The 26,897-nt window shown below is 41.9% G+C and overlaps 1 protein-coding gene across 4 annotated transcripts in view; it reads left to right on the top strand.

The window, feature by feature from the left end:
• Nucleotides 1–598: 598 nt before the first annotated feature.
• fndc1 (fibronectin type III domain containing 1) overlaps nucleotides 599–26,897 on the top strand; it is a 35,865-nt gene continuing 9,566 nt past the window's right edge. Inside the window, exons 1-17 of one of the 4 annotated variants that reach the window (XM_026998946.2) lie at nucleotides 599–728; nucleotides 10,737–10,931; nucleotides 11,200–11,286; nucleotides 12,516–12,584; nucleotides 16,359–16,568; nucleotides 16,862–16,960; nucleotides 17,139–17,259; nucleotides 17,392–17,579; nucleotides 18,101–18,208; nucleotides 18,572–18,760; nucleotides 19,006–21,006; nucleotides 21,104–21,208; nucleotides 21,332–21,447; nucleotides 21,595–21,706; nucleotides 21,829–22,194; nucleotides 23,625–23,702; nucleotides 24,327–24,464. In XM_026998946.2, coding sequence (XP_026854747.2) covers nucleotides 656–728; nucleotides 10,737–10,931; nucleotides 11,200–11,286; nucleotides 12,516–12,584; nucleotides 16,359–16,568; nucleotides 16,862–16,960; nucleotides 17,139–17,259; nucleotides 17,392–17,579; nucleotides 18,101–18,208; nucleotides 18,572–18,760; nucleotides 19,006–21,006; nucleotides 21,104–21,208; nucleotides 21,332–21,447; nucleotides 21,595–21,706; nucleotides 21,829–22,194; nucleotides 23,625–23,702; nucleotides 24,327–24,464 — 4,255 coding nt within the window. In that variant the 5' untranslated portion in view covers nucleotides 599–655. Of the gene's footprint in view, nucleotides 729–10,736; nucleotides 10,932–11,199; nucleotides 11,287–12,515; nucleotides 12,585–16,358; nucleotides 16,569–16,861; nucleotides 16,961–17,138; nucleotides 17,260–17,391; nucleotides 17,580–18,100; nucleotides 18,209–18,571; nucleotides 18,761–19,005; nucleotides 21,007–21,103; nucleotides 21,209–21,331; nucleotides 21,448–21,594; nucleotides 21,707–21,828; nucleotides 22,195–23,624; nucleotides 23,703–24,326; nucleotides 24,465–26,897 lie in introns of those variants that run through there. The other 3 variants (XM_026998948.2, XM_026998947.2, XM_026998949.2) reach the window with 3 other exon arrangements.

Genomic DNA, 26,897 nt, shown 5'->3' with positions numbered 1-26,897 from the left:
CAGTGGAAATCTTGCAGAGCAAGAATTCACAACATAAAGCATAAAGTGTACATGTATGCACTACATGGCTCGTCGAAGCAGTCGAAAATAAATGCCGCAAAGAGATTGTTCGCGAGCAGGAGTGGGTGTTCACACAGCGCAAATTCTTCCACATGATAATTTCCAGTACTTGCAAGGTCCGTGGAATGGCACGTGTACATAAGTCGCCTGAAGTGTTCTGGTTTAAATGAAAAGAAAACAACCTATGGGGAAATACCTAAGCGGTCTTGTGAAAAAGAGCAGCCTCCCAGAACTGGTGGCTTTTATTTTAGACTTTTGAACGCAAACAAATGAATACATTCTATGGGTGTTATGATATTATAAATCTTCCATGAAATATTCTTTCACTTTTAATTTTATTCAACTTTCGAAAATCCAAGAAGCGTATAATTCATTGTGTAAAAGCAAAATTACAAGGACTTAATGGTAGAGAGTAAGTCAACGCTATTTCTGCGCGCACTTTGGAAAGGACTCAGGCAAGTTTAAAGTGCCTCGCATTCCCGGAAGAGGGAGACATAACGTAGGAAGCACAAGCTGTAACAGAGGGTGCCCGACCTCGAGCATCCCAATCCTCTCTCCCTTCTCTGTCCCTTCTCATACTGGAGCACTATTCGCAATGTCTCCCACGGCAGCACGGGCTTTCCTCGCGCTTCTGGTCACGCTCAGCGCCCAGAATCCACTATTGACAGGTAGGCATATCTGCAGAATGTTTACTCTTTTTAGAAGTTTTGATTTTGAACATTTGCATTCTCACAATATATTTTAACTGACTTTACCCTCAAAGTTTTAAAACAAGATAATTTGACGCGTTTTGACAGTTGTTTTGCAAAATGAAACGAAAGGAAAGTATTGTCCACTCACGTTTTCAAGGGACAGTATTGTCCACTTGAGTACTATGAGGTATTTAGCAGCATTTAAAACTTTCTGAGGGGCGTATTATGAAAAGTATTTGTCTTTGGTGAGCCTGCAAATGCATTGCGAACCGTGAGCTTTGGTACTGAAGTTCATCAGTATTGTATTATTCTCAGGGTGAAAGAGACGCTATTTGTCAGGTTTATCATATTGGATGAATGAATGTAAAAAGCAAAAAAAGTTTTCATATCTTCACACGCACAAATGTAACTAAATATTTACAATGAGTTTCTAAATTACATTTTTTCAATAAATATTATTTTTCAGGTATTACTTAATATGGGTTTAGGTCATGGAAGAAAACTGAATTATTTCACCACTGCAGTCCCTTTAAGATGACACATATTAGAGCATAAATCATTTGGTTAAAGTCAGACAAACGCATGGCAGTCAATGTAATAGAGATCTGATCTAATCTGCCTTAAGTAACAGATCCTTAGCGGCCCAACTCATGACCCGAGTGGGATGTGAAGGAAAGGAGGAAATTTAGGAGCGGAGTTAAGTCAGTCTGTATACTCTACACTGGACTAACAAGTAATATTGAGTGTTTGGGTTTGTTTTGTTTGTTTGTTTGTTTGTTGCCTGGTCACAGTTCTCATATTCAGGTCTCATGCTTATACTTTTAATTATGCAACAAAATAAATATTTCTACACAGTGCCACAGTGACCTGATTCCTTTCATATGTTTACTTAAAGGCATTATTCAGATTTAATGGCTGCCAGGTTCATAATAGACATAATAAAGTTAGCTGCAGTTTATGGACATTACCAGAATAAAGTTTAGAAATAAATGCCACCCACACACCTTCTTCAGACCCATTTTAATCATTATCAACAAGTACCATCCTGATGGTGCTCAAGAATGCTAAAGAAAAACACTCTTAAAGAAAGAGCTGGATGCCAAAACAGCAAAAAAAAAATAATAGAGTGACCTCACTGAACACACAGCTAAAACAATTGAGCTCCAGTGCACAAAATACCACATTTTTCACAGTTCAGAGAATAGCTTCAAGTGGGTTGGCTGCACAGATGTCTATCCAGTGATTTTGGGCAGGTTTTTAGAAGTCAGTGCTTTGATCAACATGTGTCTCGGCACATTAGAGCCATACATAAGAAACTGGAGTTACCAAGCTTTTACAGATTTTGCTACAGATGTCTTGGACATCATTTCACCCTCAGTTTGTGAAATTGAATTTTGTCCACGGTCTCCTCTTCCTCCCCCCCCCCCCACCCCATTCCCTCTCTCCTCCTCTCTCTCCCCACTTAAGTAGGGGGAAGTGGAGGTGGAGCAAAGGAATCTTAGAAGTGGCCATGTCCCACTCAGCACAGTTAGCTGCCACGTTACAATAAAGCACTCTCTTTATATATCTCTCTCTCTCCCTCTCTCTCTGTCTGTCTCTGTTTCTGTCTGTCTCTCTCTTACTTTCTTCCATTTTCTCTAACTCATTCCTCTCTTCCTCCCTTTCTCTGTTTTGGAATGGCTCTGTGCATGAGGTCATCCAGGGCAGCCTGGGACTGCCGTTAGCAGCTGTGGATTGCGGTGTTTTCCTCTCAGCCTGTTCTATAGCTGCTGAACTGCCCTGCTCAGCACTTCTCCCCCACATAATCCTATGACTCTGATACTTAATTGCTATTCTCCCATCTGCTCCTTCTCCTCACCTTTCATACATGTTCATCCCATCATCATTTCTATCCAACTTCATTCTCTGTCTGGTCCTGTGCTAAACAAGCTAAACATCAAACATTGCTTGTGTTAGACCGTGGTTTCTGCATTTGGGCGGGTCACAAGGTTCTGAACTATTTCTGCAGGCTCAAGGATGAGGTTTCCCACGTGCCACTGCAGGGCTGAACAGGTTTGCCCTAGTGACAGCCTCAGTGCAGAGATCTCAGATCCCAACCTACAGCTATCAAATCCTTACTGATATCTGACAGATAGAAGATGCATTGTAAAGAATGTGGCTCAAAAGTTTTTCCATAACTTTGAAGAGATCGTAGTACATCAGTGGTTATTCTGGTGGGAACTGTTCCCTGTGTCACCAAGTGCAAGTTCTGCCAGAGATCAACACTAGATTACCGGGGAGGGGGCTTACAGATAGACACAGGGAAACAGGGAATGAGAGAGAGAGAGAGAGAGAGAGAGAGAGAGAGAGAGAGAGAGAGAGAGAGAGAGAGAGAATGTTTGTCTCTGTGTGTGTGTAGGTGACAGAAAGAAAAAAGAAAAGTCATGCCTTAACCAGCTACTGGAATTTGATACCTTTGCTTCCATTTGCTGTGAGGAAATTCTAGAAAGTACTTGAATGGCACAACTACAATTTAAACTTGGAAGAAGAAGCCCAGACTGTTCAGATCCTTAATCTGTTGCAAAGAAAATGTGTCAAGGGTAATGGGGAAGAGAACATCTAATCACAAAGCTGCAATAATGTGCTCTCACTTGACTTAGCACTTTGTCAACTAAATGTGATAATGTGGTTCCAGGGCGCAATAGATGTGAATACACACACACACACACACACACACACACACACAGACACACACACACAAACTCACTCAAACACATGTTTGAAAAACATTATTTGTTTATATATATATTATATATATATATATATATATATATATATATATATATATATATATGTGTGTGTGTGTGTGTGTGTGTGTGTGTGTGTGTGTGTGCGTGCTATGTGTGTCATGTCAGTTTCTGACCAGTAATAAACTGTAAGGAAAATGTACAAAGTATGGGATTTTCAGCACTTTGCTATATGCTCCGTATGTCCTCAGCAAAAATATTTGTGCTGTGTGTTATATAATACAGTAATTGCTACAGCAACAGCAATTAGGTAATAGAGGCTGCCTCACCTCTATGCCTGTGAAGGTGGAATACAGTGTTGTAGCTGTGTGTAGGTTGCCTAGGCTTCATTGACACTCCTGTGTGGAACTGGCAGCTGTCTGCCCTGCAGCTCTTTCCATGAGTCGTATTCTAAAAGCATAGATATGACTGACATTATGAAGGCAGACAATGCATGTGAGCACTTACATGCACACACACATTCACCCTCATATTCATAACTGTAATTTTAAAAAATCTACACACTTAAACCTTGGCCCATTAGAATGAGTGTATATACATAGACCATTCCACATTCCATAAGAAATCACTCTCATCTTCGTCTCATCCCACCAAGAAATCTACATCTGTGCATGTGCTCTGTTCACCAATTTATAAAGTCACAGTCCAGTTTGATCCAGTATAATTGATGTTGGTCTCTGACTTGCACTCCATACACAGAAAACTATGGACTAACAGCTTCACGCAGATGGGTGAGCAGAAGATGAAGGTATGAGGGTGTGTAGTTTTAAACTGGAACCAACTTGCCCAACTGTATAGTACACATGCACAAAGCAGACTTTTGCAGGCTTATTGATCTACATCAAATATAAAGATTCACTTTAAATAAATATAAATTCAACCAGGCCATTGATTTTAAAACACATCTCAAGGTGCAGCTGAAAAACAGCTAATACTACAAGACCTATAAACAACCTTGTCTATTTGTCTTGGCTATTTTTACAGAGGGAAATTAAAGCAGCTCACAGCTTCTTGGAAAATAATATTTATTGAAGTCCATTTCCCACCTTAAAGGGCTCATTTAGCAAACTTCATTTGAGCTAACAGAGTATGCAACAATACATAAGATGGAGGAGGGGCAGTGACAAGGGACATATATGGCTCAGGCTAAAGTGGCACCATGCATACAAGTGTTTGCATTATACTATAATGTGGCATATATCATGGAAATGCAGTTAGTGGCTTTTCAAAATATTTTCCAGAAGTTGCAATAGAGGGCTGAAATTTTGATGCTGAAGGCTCAGCTTGTCTCTGTAAAGTGTTTATTTAAGGGGAACATTCTAGCTCTTGTTAAGTTTTATGGAGCTTGAGCTATTCAAAATCATGTCCAAGAAGGAGCGAACACACTTTTTGTGTGACGCAGGCGGCACAGAGTAAGCAAGAGGCAGGGTAGTTTATTCTCCATAGGGAAATCACCAATGAAAGCACTGATGAAATGAAACAAAAGTAATCCTCTTCGTGAATGATAGCGGCTAGATTCTCAGTCTATGGTAGGCTAATGTGCAGCACTATCATCTGTGGCCTGTGGGTTTAAACAGATGAAACAGAAAATAAGGAATAGGTGAAAATAATCAGTAGGCAGGGGATTGAGAGCGGTGTGGGTGTGTGGTATGATCCCTAGCAGGAGTGGGCGTGTCCCTCCTGCTGCATTACTGGCCAACCGTGGCAGAACCCCCGCCAGCCTCCTGGAGCGTGGTCGGCCCGGCAGATGCGGAGCCAGCTTCAGCGGATGCTCCCTATGAAAGGAGGTGCTGAGGCCAGGGTCCAATATCTGGGAGGCCGGTATCCAGCACCGTTCCTCCGGGCCGTACCCGTCCCAGTCCACCAGGTACTGCAGCTGTGTGTCTCTCCGTCTCTCCATCGTGAATCAAGCGAGGCCTTATACGCTGGTCCTCCCTCAATGTCCAGGGTTATGGTGTACGGACCTTCATACTTGACTGTGAGCTTCCCCTTGGTGAGGAGCCTGTTCGGCCGTCCTTTGTGGACACCCATACTCATTGCCCCAGTTCATACTGAGGGGTGTCCCCATGTTTCCGATCTGCCTTTGCCTTGTATTTCACGATTGCTCTACGCAGTCTCTGATGCGTCTCCTCCGAGACTTGTTCGCTGCATTGTCACCAGGTCTCCACCGCTGGCTGGTCAGAGGTAGGTAGGTTCTACGGATATAGCAGTCGTTGATGCACTAAAACACACTCAAAGGGAATTAGTCCACTCCCTGCATGGTGCAGTGAGTTCAGGTTTCAGGGTGCTGTTGAGCATATAGGTGTAAGAATTTTCCCAGTTCTTGATTTACCCTCTCAACTTGAACAATAGCCTGGGGGTGATATCCAGACATCAGACTGACCGTGATTCAGCTTACCAAGCAGTTCTCTCCAGATCTGGGATGTAAACAGAGGACCCCTGTCGGAGACAATATCTTCCGGCAAACCAAATTGCTGAAAAACATGGCAGAAGAGCTTATCAGCCATCTCTAAGGCAGTAGGTAAACCTTTTTAGTAGGTATGAACCTCACCATTTTCGAAAACCGGTCTACTGTCACTAATATTGTGGTGTTATCCTCAGAGACAGGTAGATCCGAAATCTATAGCGTTGTGAGACCAAGGACACAGAGGAATAGGTAGGGGGAGCAGTTTACCTGCAGGTGGTGTGTGTGGTGCTTTGCTGCGGGCACAATCTGCGCACGATGCCACATACCTCACGATCTCTTTGTGCATGGCCACCAATAACGAGCACTTAGCAATTGCTCTGTGCATGTAGACCCTGGATGGCCCGTTCCCAACGATCTGTGTGCCCACGTGATAAGGGCTTTGTGGTGCTTGGGTGGCACAAAGATTAGGTGGGCAGTGTGGGTTTGGATTGGAAGGTCCCATTTAAGTGTCGCCAAGAAGCAGGAGGGAGAGAGGACTGGCTCCTGGCCGGTCGATTGGGCCTCTGCATGGTGTTGCCGGGAAAGTGTGTCCGCCCTTACATTCTTTTCCCCTGGTGTGTAGGTGACACGAAAGTTGAACCTGGAGAAAAGTGACCAACAGGCTTGCCTGGAGTTTAACCTCTTAGCGGACTGGAGGTACTCAATTCTTATGGTCAGTGTAGACCTTAAAGGGGTGTCGTGCTCCCTCCAGCCAATGGCTCCACTCTTCAAGTGCTAGTTTCTTCACCAGCAATTCCCTATCGCCAATCCCGTAGTTCCTCTCAGCAGGGCTCAGCTTTTTCGAAAAGTAGGTGATGGGTTTAAGTTGTCCCGCCTTTCCTTTGCACTGGGACAGTACAGCACCCACTCCTACATCCGATGCATCCACCTCAACCATGAAAGGCCTCTCAAGATCCAGTTGCTGCTGAACTGAAGTGGTAGAGAAGGCAGTTTTTAACTCCTCAAAGGCTTTCTCCGCCTCAGAGTTCCATCTCAATTTCTTGGCTGTTCCTCGGAGCAGGTCAGTGAAAAGCCTGCGCATCTGCGGTCTTCGCCATCCCATTACCACCCCAAACTTGCAAGGTTGCATACACACGCTACCCTCGCATATGATGTAGCCTAAAAAACTCACCTCCCTGCGGTGAAACTCACATTTCTCCAGCTTATAGTAGAGGTGGTTCTGCATCAGGACATGGAGGACAGCTCGAACGTCCCGCACATGTTGGCCCCAGGATGGGGAATAGATTAAGATATTGATGTAAACAGATCTACACAGAATCCCCCGTAGCACCTCATTTATGTAGGCTTGAAAGATTGAGGGAGCCATGGCTAGACCATACAGCAGAACTAGGTACTCAATGCCCAGAGGATGTACTGAAGGCCGTTTTCCATTTGTCACCCTCCCTAATCCTTATCAGGTTATAAGCACTGTGTAGGTCTAACTTGATAAGAAACCTGACTCCCTTTAACTGTTTAAGCGTGGCTGGAACTAAGGGTAGAGGGTAGGGATATTGCATTAACAGTTCGTTGAGCCCTCTGTAGTCTACACAGGGCCTTAATCCTCCATCTTTTTTCTTTTTACAAAAAATACACTAGCTGAGGCCGATGAGGTGGAGGGACGAATATAGTCTTGCTGCAATGCCTCCTTGATATATTGCCCCATTGTTCATTCCTCCTCCTGCGATACATCTGGGAGGAACAGAGTAATTGCACAGTCCCACTCACAGTGAGGGGGAATCTGTGTGGCCCTCTTGGGACTAAACACCACCACCAGGTCACTATACTTTGGGGGAATGGTGAGTTCCTCGTCAGTGTCGGAGCTCTCTATAGACGTTGACTGGAGAGGCACAGCCCCGGTAGGAAGGCATGTCCCCACTTGAGGATACAATTATCGATCCACTGCAGGTGAGGGTTGTGTTGATGTAACCAGGGAAACCTAATGTGAGGGGGTGAGAAAGATGAAAGGAGGTAAAAGGAGATGTGTTCAATGTGTTCCCCGTTGTTTTGAGGCATATACAGGGAGTGACGTGTGATGTAGCCCAAACCCACAGGTCCCCCATCAACTGCTTGCACACTTAGAGGCGAGGGCAGGGGAATCACTCTTATCCCCAGTTTCTTAGCGAAGTCCCAGTCTATTACATTCCCTGTGGCTCTGGAGTCAACCAGGGCTGCAACAGAAAAAGAACGACCCTGGTGCGATACCTTAATAGGAACTTTGAACATTGACACGTCAGGGGAGCAACTCACCAGATTGCCACACCTCCTCCACTCTCTGGGTTTGCAGCAAACCCTGGCTATGCCCAAGTGCATCGGTTCCTCGGGGGCTTCACCCAGTCCCTTCGATGAGGTTCCTTCCCGATGCGGTACCCTCTGGTCGAGGTGATGACGTCACTCCTGTAGAAGTCAGTCGTAGGTGATGGCCAGATTGACTGCCTCATTGAGCGTAGCCACCTCCAACTTACAGGCTAGTTCTTCCTGCAGTTCCACTCTCAAGCCATTTAGGAATATGTCTACTAATGCCGGCTTGTTCTATCTGGACCCTGTGGCAAACGTTCGAAACTCCATGGCGAACTCCGCTGCCAACCGTGATCCCTGTCTCATGCTAAGCAAAGTCTGTCCACAGAGTCTACTCTGACGGGGATGATAAAACACAGCTTTCACTTCTTGCATAAAAGTGTGGTAGTCGTTCATCAGCGGGGAAGCGTTCGTGACAAGAGCGGTTCCCCAGGTACGAGCTTTCCTGGTTAGCCTGGAGATCACGAAGGACACCTTTGCATGATCGGGCAGACGAGGTTGATAGCCAAAAAATAACTCGCACTGCACTACGAACCCCTCACAGCTCCTCCGTAAGTCTCTGGGGCGTCGATCAAACACCTTACCCCTTCTGAGACCGGGGAGTAGCATGAGAAGGGGCTCTATTCTCAGGGCTTGTGGTAAGGTGGTCCACGCAGAGCCCAAGACTCTGAACGAGAGAGCCAATCTCTCCAATTTCCTGCCTCTGCTGTTCCAGTGCTGCTATCTGTGCAGCAAGCAGGTGAGCCCAGCCAGGGCTACTCACCTTGCTTCCAGGTGCCTGCACATTCTGTGACATGGGCAGCACAGAAGAAGCAAGAGGTGGGTTAGTGAAGAAGTGTTCTTTATTCTCCATAGGGAAATCACCAATGAAAGCACTGATGAAACAAAACAAAAATAATCCTCTTCGTGAGTGATAGCGGGTAGATTCTCAGTCTATTGTTGGCTACTGTGCAGCGCTATCATCTGGTGCCTGTGGATTTAAATAGGTGAAACAGAAAATATGGAACAGGTAAAAATAATCTGTAGGCAGGGTGGTGGGAGTAGGTAGGGGAGAGTGGTGTTGGTGTGTGGTATGATCCCTAGCAGGAGTGGGCGTGTCCCTCCTGATGGATGACCAACCAGTCGTGACAGTTTGGAGGTTTGGGAAATGATGTGGTGTTTTTGTGGGTGTAGGTGTGTGTTATTGGAAATAGTACTGACATGTGACAAGTACAAAATCTGAGAAGCTGTACTGCCAGAATTCTAAAAAAGCAGCAATGATTAAAAATGACTGTGGCACTCCCATCTTCCTGATTTTTTCTGATGAGTGCGTGTGCACATGTCTGTTTTAGAAGACACAATGATAAAAACATTTGGTCCTTGAACTCAATGGCAGATTCCGGAACACATGCCACGTCATGCATTTTATTCACCTGATGAAAAATAATAAATAATAAACTACACTGTAAAACACAATGTTTAGTTACTTCACTGACTTTGTGACTATAAAAATGTAAATATATATCTATAGCCAAGATATTCCATGTGGTATGGCATATGGAAAAGCCCTTCCACTTTCCTCAGACAAACAATGTCTTCCAGGACACTTTCACTTAGGTTATAACAACATAACACCAGGGCTTTCAAAGAAAGAATACTTCAATAACATTTAAAGTATTTTCCGACAAGAGCAGTCCAAAACCACAGCAGAACACATTAACACCAATCAACCAGGACAGCAACTTCACAAGTGACCCAAACCCACTCTGTATTTCTTTTTCCTTGAGCAGGTGGCTTTGATAATAATCTGCCTATCGCCTGACTCAGTAGCACAGCACTGCACTTCCATGGAAACATACCCGGTTGCTTATTAATAGCCTAAAGCACTTCACCAAGGAATTAGGCTTTTACTTTGGCTTCATGAGTTTTATAACACTGCACCATTTAGTTCCAATGATGTTTACTCAGCTGGTTTTAGGAAGTGTTTTGCACTGATGGATTCTATATTACTTCATTAAGCTGTTAGGTGTAGGAATTAATTCAGCTGATTAATGCCTAGTTATTATAACAAGATGTACAAACCGGAGACAAGAGGGACTCAAGTAAATTAGTTTTAAAAATTGCCTGTGAAACTCAGTAACTGAAATCAAAAATGTATATGGCATGGGGAGTCCATTGGTGGGACTGAAGCTACATCACTCTGACGATGCACATCACTGTGTGAAAGTTTGTGCACCATCTGTGTGTGTTGAGATAACAACAATTAGCCAAATGAGAAATACTCCGTATGTGTCTATAGGTTATGGTACAGTGTACAGTTCCACAGTGTACAAATTTCGCATGTTTAATTGACACACTGATGTGGAAACAGAATATATGCTCAGCATACTAGCTGCTTACAGCTAGTGGTGTGTGAGTGAGCTGTTGCTTTGGCAGGCTGTTTTATTTGGCTGCTGTTCCATTCCGCTTCCTCCTCAGCCTTCAAACCACTGCGTCCACGCAATGTGAAGCTAACATCCGTGGAAAAAGGCTTAAAGGTGACGTGGGAACCTCCTAATGAGCTGGATGGCCGGGCAGTGGACCGCTACAACATCGGCTATGGCAAGTCCATGCGGTCACTGCGCTTCATCACGGTGGACAAGGATCGCCGCTCCGAGGTACTAGAGGATGTAGGTAAGGGGGAGAGGTGTTGCACACATCACTCAGCAGGGCTGCGCATCCTGTAAATCTGTCTTCATAGGGTGAAAATGAACTGCAAACACAGAATGCTTTATTACTGCAGGCTAGTAGCATGCAGTAATTAACTATCTAATGTGCACGGTATGTGTGTGCGCGTGCGTGTGCATGCATGCGTGTGTGTGTGCATGTGTGTGTGTGTGTGTGTGTGTGTGTGTGTGTGGGTGCGTGTGTGTGTGTGTGTGTGTGTGTGTGTGTGTGTTAGAGCCTGGAGTCCTGCACTTTCTCAAAATGAGTGCTGAGAATGAGGAGGGAATGAGTAAACCAGTCTACAGGGCAGAAACTCCGGGAGGTACGCTTTTCAGGTTGCGTGTGTTTGTGTGTGTGTGTGTGTGTGTGTGTGTGTGTGTGTGTGTGTGTGTGTGTGTGTGTGTGTCTGTGTGTGTGTGTGTGTGTGTGTATGTGTGCGTGTGTGTGTGTGCATGTATGCATTTGTGCATGTGTGAAAGAACTTTCTGATTTTACTTCTCATATTAAAATGTTGGGTTTTGGTCTTCTCATAAACAGTTTGGCATGTTTAATTGTCTGCAACTAGAACCATTCCTGGTCAATGTATAGCAAATCAGCAACAGATATGTATACCTATGTATCTTAGCAACACAATAATATTTCAGGGTCCCTTTAACATTGTTTACATCATTAGGAATCAATAATAATAAATAAATAATAAACCATTAACTTCAACTTTAATAAATCAGTTGACATAAGTAATAATAATAATAAAGTAATTATCACCTGTATATTTTGTTGCAGTCCACAGTCAAATAGACTATCAAGAATATACATAGTTGGTAATGTTAATATACAGTAAAGGAAGAAAATGCCTAGGATTGTATTTACTTCATTACCATTAATTATAGTTTGTTAAGTTTTTTAATATTGACTATTAATCAGCAGATAAACCTAAACCAAGCTGAAGGTTATTTCTGAGCTTATACAAGGAATTTATTACTAACTTTATAGCCTCTCCTGCTTATTCTTAATCTTGCCATATAAAACAAGACTTTATGGCCAACAGCACGACACACTGGATTTAATCCATGCTGTCTGCTTTTATAATTACTGTGTTTCCATCCGTCTTTTGGCGGCCCATGGATTCCCAGTCCGCTATAAAGAGCCCGTGTTTTGGGGTCCAAGCCGGGGTCCTCTGCAAAAATGCAGGGCTTGCACTGTGGCAGGCTGGTGCTGGGCCAACGCTTGCCACATTAACCTCCAGGCTGTTTCCTTCTCTGTCTCTGACAAACATGATCTGCATTCATCGGCTCCTTTGCAGCATGCTCTTGTTACACCACAGTAAACAAGCACAGAAATATTGCTGAGCACGGAGCATAAATTTGTCTGACTGGAGGTTCATAAGCCTGGGAGGAAAATGAAGGGAGGTGTTATGCAGTGTATTCTCACAGTGTGTCTGTCTGACATTTTCATATGCATTGCAACCAATTTGTCATGCACTCTGGTCCAACAGAAAAGTGCCTGAGAAGGTATCACTCATGATAAAAACAGGCCTGTCCCTTCCTACAGGTGGTGAGTGGGTAAAACTGGACGGGTTTGCTGTTGAAGGTGGATCCTCTTTCAACGGCTCCACACCAGGTAGGCCCCTACACATATATTATGCGGCGGTGTTGGTTATTTATGTTGGCTTACCCACACATGCAAAATGGATTTAAAGGCAGGGTTTAGTGTGCTCTGGATCTTGATGCAACTTTGAGTGCAGTGCAAAATGGCATCAAAATGTCAGTAGCTTAGCCATAGTCAACCTGCACACCTGTAGAGGCACTGCAGAGGGTGAAGATAAGCACATTCTAGTGCTTCAACTCACTCTGGCAAAATCGCAGGCTCTTAATTGGTATAGGACATAGATAAGATTGAATCTTTAATCTCAGCAGCAGCGATAAGCGTTCAGCAGCATTAAGCATTCAGCAGCGTTAAGGATTCTGTACCTGGTGCATCACTCAGAACGGAGCACAAAATGTTTTTTTGGTAGAGATTTCCCTCCAGAGCATGGGAGCTGGCTTGGATACGGGACAGGAGGGGCTCCAGTTACCTGATATCAGGCTGGCAGTTGTACATTTGTTAAATCAAAGCTTTTACTTCTGTTTTCATCAGGCTTGTCTGAAGGCAGCCTGTGAGAATGTCACCTCTCCAAGGGCAAAGGGAGGGAAAAGTCCACTTTTTAATACTCCCAGCATTAAATGAGGCAAAACAGAACTCTAATGGACAGCTAAAGTGGTACTTGGGATGTTCCGGCAGATAGAGCTACAGCTTTTATCAGCTTCCAAAATACCTTGGTAATTACATGGAGATGGCAGTAGGCAGTTGGTAACTAAACTGTTAGTCTGCTCCACAGGCACTTGCACAAAGCGCATTATTGCTCCAATAATCAAATAATTATTGGGATGGTAAGTGTATCACAGTGGATACAGCTGTCATATTGTCTACAATATCCCATTATGTCAGCATGCAGGTAAGATAAAAGATAAAGAGAGACAGGCTGATGGATCTGCAGCAGATCCAAATCCTTGGCATGCATGAAGTTGGCCTTGCCTTAATGTTTCCATTTAGTACTGTTTTAGCTTTGGCTTGGTTTGATGTTTACGACATCATTGTTCTAATCTCATTCTTACTGCGTGTTAACACTCACAGGAGATATGGGTTAATGTTGGATTGCTTCAACAGTACACTGGCAGTATGTATTTTATCATACTGTAATTAAATATTTCATAAACATAGTCAACATTCTGTTGGTACTTTTTCATTATTTTCCTTTTTCTCCACACTTAGGTATTACATACTTTTGTGTGAGCTGTGCACTCTCCAAAATTCCACTAGGGGTGACTAAAGGGTTTTTGGTGGCATCATATTTTCTTAGATGTCAATGAGTGCAATTTTCCTTATTTCTATTTAAACTACTGTAAAATGTTTTTGGGTTGATGCCAGGGTGGAAGACAGTAAATGATACTGAATCAGGAATCTGCCAGAATCACTCTAGAAATAAATAAATAAATATCAGTGTGCAAAGTGTTTTAAAAGATAGTGTGCATTTTGCCTTTATTCATTCACATCAGCTTATCAAATGGAAATCATTAAAAAAAAAAAACATGTTGCTGAAAAGCATCAAAATGTAAAAATGTATAATGTGCTTTCACAGTAAAGCCAGGTGTAAACACGCAATGGGAGCCACGAAGTATAAAAGCCAGCACACATAGCTGTGCAAACCAAGCTGCTTCAGCCCCTGGACCCGTCCACTCCATCCAGAACCTGCCAGGAAGGAAGACGGAGTACAGGGAGACACGTACCATAAAAACCCCAAGAAAGGCAGGAGGGAAGCAAAAGAGTGAAAGAAACAGATGGAGAGAGGAAGAAAGTGAAACAAAGAGAGAGAGAAAGAGTGGGAGAAATGAATATTCTGCTCTAATATCAGAGATATGTGAACCTGAGCTAGACTCTCATAAAGGAGACACAGGGTTACGCTGTCTGTGTGCAAAAGGGAAAGGTGGTTGCTCTTACTGTCACTTAAGTTTGATTTAAGGCCTCATCGATCTCATTCACTGGTGCAGTAGTCACTCTTCTGGTGACGTCTGTGAACCTTGAGCAGCCACGCCAGAGCACGTCCATTAAGTATTACCTTTTAGAATGCGAGAGAGAGTAGGGAATGGTGTCCAGAACTGATTCCTGTGCTCTCTCTCTCTCTCTCTCTCTCACTCACACACACACACACACACACACACACACATTCTTTTTCCTTCCTCTTCTCTCACTCCATGTTCTTCTCCAAGAGCTCCTTCACCCTAGTCATATTTAACAGTGATGCATAAAGCATGTTTTACTTGACTATATACTTTCTCAAATCTAGTTTTGACATAGGCAAAGGTGGGTAGCCAAACTGTACTCAAGTAAACGTACTGTTACTTTAAAATAATAATTTCTTATTATTAGTAAAAGCAGTCATTTAAAGTATTACTTAAATAAAAGTAAGAAAGTATCTGTTAAAAAGACTACTCAAGTAGCAAGTCACCTCATCTGAACTCATTTAATAATACCGGGCAGCAAAATATATGTGACGTTGATGACACAGAGGGAGCCAAAGGCGTGGCTGAAGAATAGTGCTCTTTATTCTCCATAGCAAAACTAATACAGCACAGCAGCTAAGGGAAAACAATAAAGATAGCAGGATGTAGCATAGCACTCTGTCTTGATACGTCCAAGTATGGTCCGCTAATGTGCAGCACTGTCCACCGGGACCTGTGGGTTTAAATAGCAAGAAACAGACACAAGGAACAGGTGAGTCGAATTAGTATGTGGGTGACAAAGCTGATCCCTGGAACAGTTCAGCACTTCCCCTCAAGGCCTAGCTCGCCAGATTTGCCCTGTATACAAGGTGTTTGAAAGCAGACTTGAACCAGACCCTGGCATGGTTGATTGTCCTCCCTGTTCAAACACCCTGTGATTTCAGTCAGCAACTGTTTGTCAGACCTTTCATCAACTGAATCAGGAGCAGGGAAAAGACTCAGTGATGTAGGTGGTGTTGCAAGACTGGATTTGTACACACATACAGAATCCTGATACTATACACCTTTCCTTGGAAACCCAAGTGGTTAGCCTGGTGCTCGAGGAAACCGTGATTGGTTAGCTTTTAATGGCATTCTTTTTGATCTGCTACAATTGGCCATTGAAGTGTGGTGACATGTCCAATGAGAATGCCTGATTACACTCTATCATCTGAGAGTGATTACTGTGGGAGAAAGGGAGAGGGTGGGAGAATGTTTTTCATTACACTGACGTTGGTATTACTTCACACAGCAAAGAGAATAGAGGACTTGATGAAGAGACAAAGGAATCAGGAAATAAATGAGTACGAGACAGTTTAAGAGAGTGGGGAACACTGTCTGATCTATTGGCCAAGTGCACTCAGACAGAGAATTATACTTAAAAAGTGAGAGGAAGTGGGAGACCAGATGACTGTGTGGTCCTGAATGGATATAGGCTCAGACAAAATAATCTCCACAGGGAGCACTCCAGTTACTAAATCTTTAACACATGCTACATGTCTTACTTCTCTCTCAATCACTCTGTTCTCAGAAATTCATATCTGAAGTCTAAGATCACATGGATGGTAAAGGTTTGGGCTTTGTTATAATGAGTAATCAACATATTAGACCACAGCATGACAATGATGAACATGGTAAAGCTATGTTAAAAAGTGTCAAAAAAAGTGTTCATAATAAATATCATTATGTAAATGCAATTCTAAATTTTATAGCATTCCTGTAGTTAGTTTTCACCTAGTAATAGTTGGAGCCCATTCCCTGAATAAGATATGAAGAAAATATTTCAATGAGATATTTTTACTCACTCTCTCATTAGGGAGGAGGTTGTCAGAAATCCCCGCTAAGACAAACCCTCACCCTTCGGTGCAGAGAGGGCCACTGGTGCAGCAGAGAGCCCCTCAGTCCTCATCAGGCCCTGAGGCTCCACGCACAGGCAAATACCTGCCCATCCGTCCCCACACCAAACCCAGGGTGGACCTCAGTCAGCCACAAGCTGACCAGCGCAATACAAACAAGCCCAAACTTGGTGAGGTCATGAGCCTTAGAAGGACACTAACATATGATCTGAATTCACACTGAATGACTGACATTCTTTAAGTACTGGTGTGACGCAGCACATGTTGTTCACTTAAGGTCATCCTCTCTGGTTTTTGTATTGCCTTACATGGTTAAAAGGAGATTCTTATAGCATAGCATGATCATAGAGTTAATTATTGCTTCTTGTGCTGCATATTTGTTGAAATGTATGTGTTAGGTCTGTGAATAGCATGGTATATGTAATGATACGTGGACATATCTGGTATCCCCTTCTGTTCGTAGCATCTGAGTCCATCTATGTGGTATCACTGCAGGCACAGAAAGCCATACAGAGGAGTGTACCAGTCAACAAGGCCCCTATGACCAAACCCCCCCCTCCAGGTACAGACGCCTATTTAATTAAAGCATGTCTTAAAATACTTCATCTATACTGATTAAATGTCATTATGTTATGATAATCTTGACTATTAGACCATTCAAACTGATGCTACAACCATAAAATAATCTCTACAAGGCAGAGTGTTTGGGGAAAAGTAAAAGCGTGAACTGTGTTTATCAGAACCTGAGGTAGTTGAAGAGGTGGAGGATCTCGCAGTGAGAGTTTTGTCCCCCAAATCTGTCCTCATCACATGGGTGGATCCACTGGTAGAAAAGCAGAAGAACATTCCTGAAGGCACCAGGTAAGAACTGCATTTGAGTTTGAACAAGCTCTTTTTAAAGCACATTTCATGTAATATATTAACTTGTCTTTGTATGACTTGGTGAATTAGAGGTGCAGATATAGAGCAATTAATGCAGGCCTTTCTCTGAAGGTATTACACAGTGAGATACAGAGAGAAGGGAGAGTCTGCTCGATGGGAGTATAAGGAGACCAGTCAGAGGCGACTCATGATTGAGACACTCACTGCAGATGGAATGTATGAGTTCTCTATTCGAATCTCCAAAGGGGACCAACATGGAAAATGGAGTATATCTGTATTCCAGAGGACGCCAGAATCAGGTATCTTTGCATTTGAGATTTAGATGAGTTGAAATACTTTCCATTGTGCTTGTAATGTTGAAATATTGATAATGTAATTTCTCTTGAAATGTTGAAACATTTGATAATGTCATTTCTAGTTCCAGATTAAAAAAAATATTGTATTTGACAGACATTAAAGAGAGAAAGTGAATGAATAGGCAAAGCACACAAGCCCACCAACAGACACAAACACACACACACACACACTATCTTAAGAAACCCCTGTTTCAGAATTTTGTCATTCATGCAGCTTGCCATAACTATGTGTAATTGTTCATTAAGGTGTCACCTTTTATTGCCTGCCTGTCTATGTGGAAGGCTAGTGATGGCCTCATTAATTATTTTCATGAAAAAAACCCATCTGAATTTTTTCTAGTAGGACAGACATTAAAGTTGTAGAGCACAGACTCTCTAGTTCTGCTTTATACCTCCTTCTGTTTGGCAGTGTATGTTGTCTCTTGTCAGTCCTGACCTTCTCTGTGGTGTCTATAACTCTGGAGCTCCCTCTGGTCCTCCTGAGAACTTCCAGGTGAAATCACTTAGAGGGAAAGGCACTGCTGTAATAGCAACATGGGATCCACCTGAAGAGCCCAATGGTAAAATCAGAGGTGGGACTTTTTATGCCTTACTTATAATATGCATTTTATGTTTTTGTGCCAGTGCCTATTATACTGTGCAAAGACTATAGCCAATTGTATTCTGAAGAGGCTAGCTCTGGAATTGCACCTTTGGAGAAATCGACTCCCTACTCCACTATCCTACAAACACAAATAAATCATATTTTCTGCTTCTGCATGCTAGACACCTTGTATGAAAGTGCTACTGGCAAGTACTTTACTGTCTGCTTTACAATGTGTGTTATATTGTGCTTGGCATTCTCTTATGTTGTCTATGCCTGAATGTGGAAATTTTACTGCAAAAGGTCCTGTGCAAACTAAATTGACCAAGCATACTGTGCATTTTTCTTCCAGAATACATCCTCTCCTATGCTCCAGCCATGAAACCTTTTGGAGCAAAATCAGTGACATACCGAGGTACTATCACCACGGCAACCATAGATGGCTTGACACCAGGGGATCGCTACATCTTTAAAATTCGTGCAGTCAACAGGAAAGGGCAAGGACCTCAGTCTAAAGCTTTTAGTGTTGCACTGCCTGAGAGTAAGTTCTGAAAACAATGTCAAAAATGATTGTGCTAATTATCACCTAAATGAACTAAGTAAAGTAAGTTCCACAATTATTAAAACAAACAGTTCTGTTTCTGTTCAAATTCCTCTTTGATTTAAGGAAGAAAAAAAACATTTTAATACTCACTGAATACTCTCACTAAGATTATGGTGTTAAACCTAAAGAAAGTAATTCACAAAATATAAAGGTTAAAATCAGCATGCTTTCTTTGTTGCCAGCCAGTACTACAATTTCAAGACCTTCCACACACTCAGAGAACCCCTCCAGAACATCAGTGTATGATGATTTGGAACACAAGCGTATAGAAGAGATGAAAAAGCCTGATCCTCAATCCACTGTTGCTTCACCCATGTCCAAGAAAACTCGCCCCCTCTCTCAGACACGTTCTTATCACAGTATCTTCTCTGCTGTGAGGGGCTCTGTCAGAAACTTAGGTTCCAACTCAGGGACATCGACAAGGTTAGCCCATGGTGAAAGCAGAAATACAGAAAGAGATGAGGAAGAAGTGCCAACATACCCTCCTATAAAACATGAGATAAAAGCAAATGAAGCTGGTGAGGATACACAACCACGAAGTAACAGCAATGTTCCATCAAAATCTGGGGAGGAAGGACAAAAAGCACCTGGACCCAAGGAATCCAGCTCCATTCTCAAAAGTTCATTACTAAACACACAAACTTCACCTCCAAAACCTTCTTCATCTGCCTCTCTTCCTAAGTCATCAGAGGGCTACCACAATAGCCAGTCTTTGACGCCACGTACATCTTCTGTTGTTAATGTCAGTCGGATAAGACGGCCAACCTTTCGTACCTCTGGGTCACAGTTAAGGACTCAAAACGTGATGTCTTCTAGCTCACCCAAAAGCCAGGAATCTGCAGCCACAAGGAAAGACTACACAACTAGCGCAGATCCTGAGGGAAAGGATTTGTACAATAAGATCGGTGTTACAGAATCAAAATCATCCACCCCATCTCAGGAAACTAGAACTGAAATAAACAAAGAGTCATCATCATCACCCACTTTTGCTACTGACTCGTCTTCCTCATCATCAGCATCATCAGCAATTTCCTCTTCATCAACATCCTCTTTGTCACCATCATCATCATCTGAAACAAGTAGAGTTTCTTCCCCAACAAGTCATCGCAGTGGTTTAGGGTCGAGTTCTGTTTATACAAATAGCAGAAAGGTAGGAATTTCACCTAGGGGTCACAGACCTCAGATAGCACAGAGGAAACCTAGTTCATTTTTAACTGCTTCATCACATTCCACAACTTCAACAGGATCCAGGACTTCTGACAATAGTGTTAGCTCATCAAAAAGTATTCAAGATACAAAAACTGATCAAGTTAATTATCATCATCAAATTAAACAGACAGACACTAAAAATAATGAGTCCCCACCTTCCTTCTATCAGTCTACCACTACTCATTCTCCCTCAGCCAAAGAGGAGAAAAAAGAGGAAAGGAAGAACAATGAATATGAAGACAAAGGTGATGGTAGCTATGCAATTGCATCTCAACTGCCTACTAGAACAAATCCCATTGTCACAGGCCGGGCTACTTCTCCAACAAATAGAAATTCCAGAATATTGTTGGGCAACCGAAGACAAGATGGCAGAATCCCATGGAGCAGGACTGCTTCTTCTGTAAGTGCAGCAAGGCCAATCCTGAGAGGAATTCCATCCCATTCAGCTGTTTCTGGAGCACAGGACATTAGTGATAAAAATGAAGCTTCCCTCCCAACTTACCCCTCAAAACAAAGGGTGGAACCTACACCTTCCATACCTACTGTGATCAGTAAACAAAGAGCTTCAAACAATGGGCTGACAAACTCAGATAATCTCAGTCCAAATAAATATTCAAAGACGAGCAATGATCATGAAGATGATTACAACTATGAGGGCAACAAAGAGACCTATGATATTATCAATAAAAATGTTGTCTCAACTTCACCTCCTAAAACTACTGCCTCTCCTGTTCTCCGAAAGCCTGTTTTGAGTTCAAATGGAAGGTCCCGTTCTCCCATCCTAGCAAGTAGACTAAATGGGTCACGGTTCCCTGTTAAGTTACAGCCTGTACAACATACAAGGTCTAGCTCCCCTGCTAATCAAGACACCTCCGCACTCATTTCAACTTCTTCATCCTCTTCTACTCCCCAAACCAATCAACAACCAGCAGTTATTTCAGATCGAGGATCAGCTATTAGCAGTAATGGTAATGGTAAGTAAACTGTGTCACACTAACATCTGAGGCAATCCCTCACTGGTAAACATTCAAATAGTGACATGATAACTGATTCCAAGATCTCCTCTTGTAGCCCGAAATCCTGTCATGGGATCAAGGATACGCCAGCTAAGCAGATCTGACTCTATTTTAAGAGGGAAAACCCCACTCAGTGGTTACAAACCTAGTGATGGGCAAGGTAAATTTAATATTCTCCAAAAAGTAGGCAAAAACCATTTATAATATTCTTTAGTTTGTAAGATAATATGTTTGATAATACAAATATAGAATATGATGGGTTTTTTTTCCTCTGCATGCATAGGAAAAAATGGACGACCTAATCTTACGTCTACAAATGGCAAAATTTTGTCTACATCAGGTGTAAAAACAAAACCAAATGGAATCAAATATATCACAGCTCCCGATGGAATCAAATGGGTGTGTTTAAATGAGTGATACATTAACTTTGTTCTTAGCAAAATCTAAGCATGCAATTAAGTAGTTATCTGTAAGGTATTATGTATGTGCCAGCTATGTTTTGGTTAATTTTTCACATGTATTTACAGTGACTGTACCCTCCCTTAGGTTGTAGATCTGGATAGAGGGGTCTTAATGAATGAAGATGGGAAGGTTTTGCAGGATTCTAGGGGCCGGCCCAGGAAAGTAGTTCTTGGAGAAGATGGAAAAACTATTTTTGGTGTGTCTCCAGTGTTCATAGTTTTTTTGCCACAAATTAATATTAAAATTAAATTAATTGTCTTTAATAGACTGAACATTTGCAATGTCTACTGGCTTTTGTCCCATTATATTATCCACTAGATGAAGAGGGAACCCCATTGGTAAACCAGGAAGGTGTGGCTCTGTTTGGTCATGGGAGGGACAGCCGACCTGTTGTGAACCCCAAAGATAAATACTTAACTGTAGGAGGGAAGCCACTGGTCGGCTTGGATCGTCCTAAACCCAGAACTACAACAACAACCACAGCAACCAGCACTACAACTATAGCTACTACAACTACAACCACTACTACAACCACTCCCGAACCCACCACAACAGATATTACAACTCTGGAGCCAACCACCACCCCTTTATTTCCTACATGTCCCCCTGGGACATTTGCAAGGTTGGATAAAAATGGATTTCCTAAGATGAATACAGATGGCATTCTGGACTGCTACCCAGATGGTGAGTTTCGCAAAAAGCACACTTATCCCACAATAGCCAGGTCATTTAAAAATATTCCAAATATAGTAAAATGCATACATACCATTGGTTTTTCAACAGATTAAACATTATGTATACATCTCATGTGGTTAATAAGCCTCAACCTCACACTGCACTGTTATATATATATATATATATATATATATATATATATATATATATATATATATATATATATATATATATATATATATATATATATGTATACATTCCATACCTCCCTTGAATTCCCCAACCTCAAACAAAATGTTATAACAAAATATGTTTTATGTTATTATTTTGTTCTTGTGAGTAAAAGCTATTACAGTTGTACATTATCAAGGTAGTTGGTAGATTAAATTGGGTTAAAAGTACATGCAGAGCCACTAAGACTGTGAGGTTTGTACAAAGTGTTTTCAACTTAAAATAAACTTGTAATCTCAAGAGAGTAAACTAAAAGAGTAAAATGGTGTTGGCTAAATATTAATGCCATATACTTTAGCATGATTTATCACTGGTATTTAGTTAGTATCCACAAATTCTGGGCATCTATAATTTAGGAAATCTCCAAAACCAATTGGCCTCTACTTAGTATCCACAAACTCTGAGCATCTATAATTTAGGAAATCTCCAAAACCGAATATGAATTTGCATAAGGATATTAAATATTTCCATCATTCTTGACTAAGAATGCTTGACTGGCTGTGGTCAGGATGGCCTCTGATTAGCCTAACTCCCTGTAGATGTACTTCTTACAGGAGATGTGCCCAAAATGTTCCACATGGTGGGTAATTCAAGAGGTTATCCAAAAGAGGATAACAAGCAAGAAACCAAACACAAAATGAAATCTCAAAATCCATGCAGAAAGGAAATGTTTAACAAAACATTGATATAAGTATATCTTGTCTGGTTTAAAAAAGCTATTAGCATGGGTGCATGTTTAACCAAAACCTGATAGCAACACCTGATATCCCTACAATTTAATGTGTTATACATACATAGTGGCTTGGCCACTATGGCATGTGTTAAAGGGCAGAGATTTACTCAGAGCATGGGATCTCTGATTTAACGCTGCATTGCTTGCTGAACCGATGGTTTATGTTACACCCCCCAATAGCACACTTCTAGTAGTGCTGCTGGTTTAACTTTGCTATATTTCACCCATCCTCCTCTACAATCAGTGTTATCTCTTAAGCAGAACTGAAGCAATGTTGGATTTTACCACTGCTATGCACTAAACTGCAGTGCTTCTTGTTCTTCAGAGCACCACTAAAATTTTATGCAGCAAACATGATATGAAGCAAATATGATGCACCTAGTGCAGGGAGCCTGAGGAGCTGCAGTGTGAATTACGGTGACAAGTGCGCTGTGCATTTGAAAACTTGCTCCAGTCTCTACTGCTTCACCTACAGAGGCTGGCTCAGGGATGGCACTGGAATCCATGGTTACAATCACTATGGCACCTGCCGATGCTTTTGCAATAGAGGAAGGTATTGGCTGAGTCTGGCTTTGACTGGCTGCTATGGCTTTGTTGAGGCTGTCTTCCATTTTTCTTGTGCGTGTTTGTGTCTCTATGTTTCTAGTCTGTGCTCTGTCTCTGTTATATTTCTGTTACCTCATTGTTTTTTGTCATTTTTGTTGGCTCTTTCCTTTTTATTATTTCTTAAGCAAATTCACTCTTTGTGCTGCATGATAAAATTAAGGAGAATATTCTGGTGCTGAGTATGAGTTGTTTATAATAGTTGCATCTTATTTTCTTATTTTCTGTGTACTTGTTCATTTGAACCTAAAAGGCACAGTATGCTCACATTTAAAGATAAGCTCCCACCTTTCCTATATTTCTGTATGGTTGGTTTGCATGTTTTTGTTGTTTTTTTCCAAACGACTGCTGCCTGTATAATGGGTTCCATGAAGAAGCTGATGGACACTTCTACTGGAAGGTTGATTATACAATGTTCTCTGCTTTACAAAATATTTAAATAATCCAAATATCTTAAAAATGCAATTGTTTTTCTGAAGACGTAAGGAGAAAGGCAACTATAGATGTGAAATATAGCTTAGCCTACAGAGCTGATGCTGTGGGCTACTTTTTATTATATGCCTTTGCCTTACAGATAACTTTTTGATGGAGACTACACTACCCCCCACCACCATCCAGATACCCACCACTCAACCCCCAACTCCTGAAACCCGCCCCCTCAACAACAGCCCGTCCTCAGAGCTTGATGCTTCTGGAAAGAAACGCTTTACAGGTAATGTATCTCTGGGAGCAGCTAATGAAAATAATGGGCCTGTTTTTTTCTCATTCAAAAACAGTTTGCCTGAGGTTACTTCACAGTATCACTTTATATGGAAATGTGTCTGCTCTGCCTCTCACCTGTATGGCTCCCAGTGAGTGATTACATTTCTCCTATGCTTAAGTCTTGAATTGTGTTTCATCTTCGTCCATTGGATGAGGACACTTGAGAAAGCTATTGACTTTATAGGCTCTGAAGGCTCAAGTTTTTTCATGTGTGCAGCTTCTGTAGGAAATATCTCTGAATGCCTGAGTGAAGGCATTTAAACTCATTTAAACTCAACATTACAACATAGTCAGAAAGTCTGTGGGATATGGCATCCTGCCCAAGAGAGAGAACAAGACACACAGAGAGAGAGAGAGAGAGAGAGAGAGAGAGAGAGAGAGAGAGAGAGAGAGAGAGAGAGAGAGAGAGAGAGAGAGAGAGAGAGACTTTGCTTTATGAGTAGAGCTTTGAACATTTTGCTCCAGGTAAAACAGAAAATATATCTGAAAGTGGGTTCCAATCAACAGTGGTAATCATATCCAAAGCTTTCAGTTTAGTCCAGTCTTGCTGTATTCATGGTGGAAAGTAGGAAGGACCTTAACCTGACTCTTGGAGTTTATCTTGGCTTATCATGAAGGCACATAATAAATGAGTTTTACAAAGAAGCACATTTTAATTATTACTTGGAAATTTTTAGATATTCACATTGCAAGTTGATTATGAGTGTTTCTGTGTCCCATCATAACAATACGGAGTATATGAGACATCCATTTCCCAAATAAGGGGTGATATGATTTCCAAGGATCTCCTAGAAGAGATCTTTGAAAATGAATGCATACTTCAAAGGGCAGGCTAATAACTTTTAAAAAGATTTGGTTTAATCAGATTCTGTATTTTTCACTTCACTTTCACTCTTAAATAGATGGCTAGATCAGTCATTCCCTGCCCTCATTAAGTACCTCTGCATTCCTGCACAGTTGACTTCTAATCCAAGCCTAAAGCACACAGTTCAGCTAATTGAGGTCTTCTGGAATCTGGATTGGCTGTGTTAAATTGGCGCAAGATCAATACTTGTACAATATTGGTGGCCCTTGTGTAGCTACTGGGTTTGCTCCAAAGATACAATATGCAATATGATCAAAAATTTTGAATGATCAAGAATTATTTGACAAAAATTCCCAAACATTCCATGCCACAGTGTGATATAAACAAGGTAGACTTTGACATATTTGACATATTCTATTTTGGTGCCAGATCAATTTTGCTTTCTGTCCCACACTGCCTGATCCAGTGTTTTGTATATAGTGCCTTGTGCAGATGTTAATGGTATTTCGCAGATGGTCATGTTGGGATGGGACTTGGCTGTAAAGGTGCCCTGAGGTGAATGTAAACATTATTCTACCCATTATTTGCTCTCAAATAAAGCCTGTACAGATATACTGTGCTGTTATCATAAAAGCACCACATCTGTTCCGCTCATCTACCACTGCCCTGCCCAAGCTTCTCATCTAAGGCCACCATAAAGCATGTGACAGGAAGTGGAATCAACATGCACCCACTGCTTAGTAGCCTCCTCTGCATGCCCCCCTTTTGAATTCTGCATCTAGTTGGATGAGAGGTACTTGACAGAAATGACAACATAACCAGTGAATAAAACCTTCATATCCAGTCAAGGGACAAGGATAATGATGGTCATTGAATCAGTTGCTTTGACCAACTCCAGTTTAATTCCACTATATCTAAGACTCAGGGGTAGAAAACCCCTGGGGTTGTGCTGATCTTCAGATTCTGTTTGTGATCATTAACTAGTGCTCTGGGAGCTCACATTGTCTTGCATCCTCTAATGTGCTTTTCTTGGTCAAAACCTGACATCAACTCCTCTGGCTGGAAAATCACACAAAAACACCTAAGATTGAGATTAATGCAATAAGACAGCTCCTCATTGTTTTATGAAGGAGTCCCTTGATGGTCCTCAGGCTTGCTCTGGTGCTGTAGAGCCATTGGGAAGGAGGATCTGCTAGGCCAGAAAAGCAAACACAGATGTCAACACCACAGAGACATGTGGAGCCAGTAGCACCACAACCAAATCCAAATCTAAATGAATTCTGTATAAGATCAAACTCTGTTTAACTTGTACTATTAACTCTTGACCAGTTATACTAGAAAAAGCAACCATAGACTAATGTAATTAATTAATATAAGCTTGTGGGTCATCCCCCAGTGTCAACAGCATAACAGTTAGTACACAAACTTAAAAAAGAGAATGAGTTTGTGAACACCATGACTCCAGGTGGTGGTCACAACTGAAAAAGAACACCCTTTAATATACAGATAGTTAAAACACCTATCTGAGCAAAATGAATTTAGTAGCTTTTTGACCTCTGATCCCCAGTGGTACAGTAA

Source organism: Electrophorus electricus, chromosome 3 (genome assembly GCF_013358815.1).
Source record: "Electrophorus electricus isolate fEleEle1 chromosome 3, fEleEle1.pri, whole genome shotgun sequence".
NCBI lineage: Eukaryota > Metazoa > Chordata > Actinopteri > Gymnotiformes > Gymnotidae > Electrophorus > Electrophorus electricus.
Note: the sequence above shows the minus strand (reverse complement) of the source record. Positions and strands in the feature narration are given on the sequence as shown.